We start from the raw sequence: 6,012 nt of genomic DNA on the forward strand, positions 1-6,012 counted from the left end.
TTGATCGTCTTCTTGCTCCCTTGGAGCCCGGCCAGCAGCTGCAGCCCTACACCTCTTGTTAAAGCTGACAGCCACATCTTCACTATAACACAAAAAGAGACGGCCTGAAAACTCCACCTGTCAGAGAACAGCTCCTCTTGGGGTTAAGTAGAGAAGGTCTTGATGTATGCTGCTAATCTCTTATTGCTCAGCTCAGCAGTATTTTAGTTGACTTTTTCTCAGCCCAGAGCAGCACTGATTGTGACCATACTTGTTTCTCTTCCAGAACAGGGACAATTACATCCGCTCCTGCAAGCTGTTGCCTGACGGCCGCACCTTGATAGTGGGGGGGGAGGCCAGCACGCTGACCATCTGGGACCTCGCCTCACCGACGCCCCGCATCAAGGCCGAGCTCACTTCCTCCGCCCCGGCCTGCTACGCTCTGGCCATCAGCCCCGACGCCAAGGTGTGCTTCTCCTGCTGCTCGGATGGAAACATCGCCGTGTGGGACCTCCACAACCAGACCCTCGTCAGGTCGGTGTTTTTACCAATATGCACATCTCCAGGCATTTTTTAAATACACAGCTCATAGCTTTATAGAATACAATAGTGGCCATGATGGCGAGACTGCCTTACTGTAACAGTTGCTAAGACTTTGTCCTCAATGAATGTGTTTTGTCCTGTGGGTTCCAGGCAGTTCCAGGGCCACACCGATGGAGCCAGCTGTATCGACATCTCCCACGATGGGACCAAGCTGTGGACCGGAGGGCTCGACAACACCGTGCGCTCCTGGGATCTGAGGGAGGGGCGACAGCTCCAGCAGCACGACTTCACCTCACAGGTAGAGAAAACAAGAAGAACTGTTGCGGATGAATGCATCGAGTGTGCCTGTTAGGGGGTCCTTGTTGCTGACAGCCTCTGATCCCACCGTGCTGTTGTGTCCTCGTTACAGATCTTCTCGCTGGGCTACTGTCCCACCGGAGAGTGGCTGGCTGTGGGCATGGAGAGCAGCAACGTGGAGGTGCTGCACCACACCAAGCCCGACAAGTACCAGCTGCACCTGCACGAGAGCTGCGTCCTCTCGCTGAAGTTCGCCTACTGTGGTAAGAACCAGGCGCATAACAGCCGATGTAGGCATTTAATAGCAAGGACATGGAGACTTACATTTTTATTGAAATTTTTGTTTGAGCAACTCTCACTCCTGTTAAAGTGGATGTTGATAATCATGGTTGTCAGAGGGTGGATTTGTTTATCATGGCCATATTATGGCAACATTTGACACTTCGTGACAACGCTCATTTTCAAAATTGTTGCTGTATTTGGCATGAGAGAACCACGATCTTCCAAACTAGTTATGACTGAAGGAAAGCATTCCCAGTTACACCCATTATACACAGTTTGCTGTATGTAGCAATGTTGAAGCACATTTTTGTGTTTTCTAGAATAACTACATTAGATTGTGAATGTTAGGGATAAAATAAAAAATATATAATGACTTGACTTGGCATTGGACAACAGAATGACAAAAGTCTCTGAAACATCACTTTCACAGTTACATGAATAGATGGTGGGTGGCTAGTGAAACATTTGACTCCAGACTAAAAGTCCTAGCAGCTGCCCGGCTGTTAAATGTGGTGAACGTGGATTTCTCCAATTCTCCTACTCTCGTCTTGCCAAAACTATGTTGACAGGCACTCTGCTAGAAAGCAGCCCCTGAGCCGTGTCTGATTCCTGCAGAGGGCTACTGTGGTCTGAGCTACAGACAACTCCTCTGCATCAACAAAAGAGGAAGTGACAGTTTCTGTAGATGTTGAAATGTTTAGCACCCAGTGACTGTTACTTAGTCACTGGCAGGGTGTGATTAACATGCTCTTTTATTTCTGGACATCTGTGAGTATTAGTTAGAAATCAGATGCACACTTGCTTCCTCTGTACGGTGTAAACGCAAATAACAAAGGCTTGTAAAATGCATGTAATAAGAAGGAAGCCATTTTTCTTTTTTTAAATATGCTCATTAAAATTGTCACTGCTTTTCCGTGAGATCATTGTGCCTGCTGGGCAGAGCAGCTGGTGTTAAGTTTGAGGCTCAGACAAATGAGGTTTCACTATCGCCTCACTTTTTTTCTCCCCACCGAAATGTCAGTAATCATTCCTCCTCAGCAGACCCCCCACAGCAGCGTCTCGTATCGCTGCCCCCGCAGAACTGGTTCATTCAAACACGACTCCCTGCTTCACAGCTCTCGCTGCCACTAATTAAATCATTACCAACTAGTCAGTGTGGCAATTAATCAGAGACTGATTTAAATAATTATCAGAGTGGAAACGATGTGGGTCTTCTTCATCATGGGCATTTTACCATTCTTAATGTAATAGCATTTCCCCAATAAGGTTTTTATGACCATTGATCAGGTTATTACAGAATGTTAGCTGGAGTATGTTGTGAATCATCTCTGAAGACGTGTGTTCTGTGTCTGCAGGTAAATGGTTTGTGAGCACGGGGAAGGACAATCTGCTGAATGCATGGAGGACTCCTTATGGTGCCAGCATATTCCAGGTAACGAACATAAACACAATTCATTGAAAAAGGTATAACACGATCCTAGGTTAAGACACGGACGAGATTTTACAGAACAGCGTCTGTTCTTTTGCACACAATGGAAGCTCACAAAGATGCTTATATTGTTTAGCAGATATTTCAGACATGATATATTTTGTGTCAAACTAAAACATGTCATTTTAGAATGCTTTTGATGAGTATAAGTACTTGTTGGGTCTTCTCAGATCATTAGTCAATTATCTTTTTTTAACAATCCAATCGTTTAAATGAATATAAAGCAAAAATAGGGAGGTTGTTGATCCCTGCGGAGCATATTTCATAATCTTTAATCCTAAATTACATTTCAAGCAAGTTACAGTTTGGTTGTTACCTACTGGAAGTTTATAATGCTTCAGAAAGATGGAGCTACATACGTCAGCAGGAATCAGCTGCATGTGTTCTGAGACTATAGCATCTAACTGGCCGGCCAGTGTTCAAGCTTATTCAACAGTAACTACAGAGAATTAGAGAAAGTCACATACCTGTCCACCCGTATTCATTCAGTTTAAATCAAGCATCCTTCATTGAACTAGTGACAGGAAGAAGACTTGTCCTCTCCTAACCTGAGTTCCTTCCCCCCCCAGTCTAAGGAGTCGTCCTCCGTCCTGAGCTGCGACATCTCTGCAGACGACAAATACATCGTGACGGGGTCCGGGGACAAGAAGGCCACCGTGTACGAGGTCATCTATTAGAGGAGGGGGCTCCCCTCTGCCTCAGCACTTCTGATCCAACGACTTTAATTCCCCCCCGACCCTCCGTCTGTGGATTACAACGCGCCGGGATCTGCAGGAGATCGGCGGCGTAGTTGACCGAAGAATGTTTGTGCTGGAAAGACTTTTTTTTTCCCTTTTTTTGGAGGGTTAATTTTTGGGGGGGGGGTTAAATATTTTTGGGATTTATTTCCTGTTTTACTTTGAGAATATTTGGGTGTATCCCGATGGAGCAGCGCTTCATTTCTGAGAACCTTGTTCCTCGACGTCTTGTGAAAAGTGTACATATCCGATTAAATAAAAGACATTTTATATATATTATAAATATATATATATTTTCATGTCCTGGGTGTACTTGTGATGATTTTTTTTTTTCGGCCCACTCTTATGCAGTGATATGAGTCGGACAGCAGAAAATAGATTAGAACTTTTTAACAATTTTACTCTTTGATTTTCTTAAAGCACATTCTGCGGGCTGACCTTTTCAGAAATCGAACAGAGGAGCATGACACTTGTATGTCGGACATTTTGTGGAGATTTAAAAATGGCCTTTTGTCACAGTGCTCTTACCGGAAGATGAAAGTGTGGAGAGCCTCGGCTGGTTTGGACCACAGCGGGACGGATTCAGGAGAAGCGATGGATGTAAATTTAATTCATTTATATATTATTATATATATAAATATTTATTTATATATATATATATAAATAAATATATATATATATAAATATAAAGACATTTTTTAAAGTGTACTGCTCTGTCTGTGCTATCTTCTCCCTGTTTGTTTTACGTTGTTAGATTAAGGGAGATAGGGAACGTTTAGTGTTTAGCCTAACCCTTGGACCTCAGTTGGCAGCTGATGCACTGCAGCAGGCGCAAACTGGAAGAAAATGTGCTTTTTGCTAACTTGACGTAACATGGATGTTGAATTGCACCATTGTTTTCATGGCTTACAGACTCAATTCAGACAGTCAAATCTGCGCTTTTGGAATCCTCCTGCCCTCTGTATCTTATCAATAATCCTGGAATATGTTTGGTTTGCGGCGGGACACGTAAATGCTCATGAGGACATCGAGAACGGCACTTAAATGTAAACAGAAATGAGAAATCAAATGTCTCCTATGTTGTTAAGACAACAGTGAATAATTCTGGTTTGTACACTGTGCTCCTGATACTGTCGGCATTTCCCACGAGTAAATAAAAAGGGGCGAGAAAGCAAAGGTCCCTCTAAATCACACCAAAGTATGTAGCAAATGCTGTCAGCACTGAAAATAAATGTACAGTTGTTAATAAATCAATAAAACAGTTTTTGTAGAATGGCCCGTTTCATTGTGATTGACCTGATGTGTTTTTCTACAGTACACGTATGAGAATGGCAGTAACTATTCAAGCCCAGACATGTTTTTCGTTCAACAAAAAGTTGTTGTATAGCATGTCATAAAAATACATCGAGATATAGTTAGTCATAAACTAAACAGACTCACAGTTGTATGCCTCCGCCTACAAGTCTAATTGCACTTTACTTTCATTTCCTTCCAAATTGTGATGACTTCATTATTTTTGTCCTATTTCTATATCTTGTGAATTTCTCATAAAGGTGTAGGTAGGTGTACTTCGCCCTCTTCATCCCCTAATCAGTTCAGCTTTTTGAGAAGGATTAACCCTTTTTAAAATCACCATAGTTGTGTTATGGGTATCCATCGGCGACTTACCATTTACATAACATCGTTTTATTTAAAGGTCACCTATTATGCAAAATCCATTTTTTCATGGCTTAGTGTCCCTTCTGTGTAAAGAGATTTGGAGAGTTACAGGGAAAAAGATTCTCTCTCTTTTTGTCCTGATCCATTTATATAAAAACCTGTCTGAAAATGAGCTGATCAGATTTTGGCCACTTTGTGATGTTACAATGTTTTTTTGGGTTGTGCCAATAACCAACCAAGGTAACCCTATGCACACCTCATGACCTGAATCTCCTCCTAGAGCAACATTGTGTTCTAACCAATCATCTCTCAGAGGGGCGTGGCCAGCAGCAGCTCATTAGCATTTAAAGATACAGACACTGAAACAGGGCTGAAACAGGGGTTTATGGGATGCTACAATGCACGATCTGTTTGGTATTTTGAGCCAAACACTTCAGAGACATGTTTTGTATATATCTGAGACCTATAATATATTGATGAGAATGAGTATAATAGGGGACCTTTAAATAAAAACGAGTCTTAACACCAGTCTGGTACTGCCCTAGATCTGTGAATAGTCTAGTTTGGTGTTCAGACTGTAAATTGACACACATTAACATTTGGTGGTAATGAAAAACAAAAACAGGGAACAGATGCCACCACTGACAGATAAATCAAGTAGTTACTGCGGGGGTAATTCTTGGTAAAGAGAACTATTAAATGTCATGTTTGTGACACAGACTTCAAATATAGTTGTCAGCGCACACACTGATATGAAACAAGTGATGTATGACACAGAGAGGAGAAATAAAAAGGTGTGAGAGGGACAGAGACGGTTGTTATGAGTTAATGTCTTTGGTTCCACACACACACACACACACACACACACACACACACACACACACACACACACACACACACACATCACAGGACCAGCAGAGACACATTCAGTCACACTCACATTTCACACACTCCCACACACACACCTCAGAGAATGACAAACTACTTTGGGAATTTGTGGCTTTGTGCTGATATCAGTGATGATTG

At 42.5% G+C, this 6,012-nt stretch overlaps 1 protein-coding gene across 11 annotated transcripts in view; it reads left to right on the plus strand.

Annotated features, from left to right (window-relative positions):
* LOC117471169 (transducin-like enhancer protein 3-B) overlaps nucleotides 1–4,602 on the plus strand; it is a 29,718-nt gene extending 25,116 nt beyond the window's left edge. For all 11 annotated transcript variants that reach the window (XM_034115975.1, XM_034115982.1, XM_034115976.1 and 8 more), the window contains 5 exons: nucleotides 266–513; nucleotides 673–820; nucleotides 932–1,082; nucleotides 2,457–2,533; nucleotides 3,160–4,602. In XM_034115975.1, the coding sequence (XP_033971866.1) occupies nucleotides 266–513; nucleotides 673–820; nucleotides 932–1,082; nucleotides 2,457–2,533; nucleotides 3,160–3,267 (732 nt within the window). In that variant the 3' untranslated portion in view covers nucleotides 3,268–4,602. The remainder of the gene's footprint in view (nucleotides 1–265; nucleotides 514–672; nucleotides 821–931; nucleotides 1,083–2,456; nucleotides 2,534–3,159) is intronic.
* Nucleotides 4,603–6,012: the final 1,410 nt, after the last annotated feature.

Source organism: Trematomus bernacchii, unplaced genomic scaffold (genome assembly GCF_902827165.1).
Source record: "Trematomus bernacchii unplaced genomic scaffold, fTreBer1.1, whole genome shotgun sequence".
Lineage (NCBI taxonomy): Eukaryota > Metazoa > Chordata > Actinopteri > Perciformes > Nototheniidae > Trematomus > Trematomus bernacchii.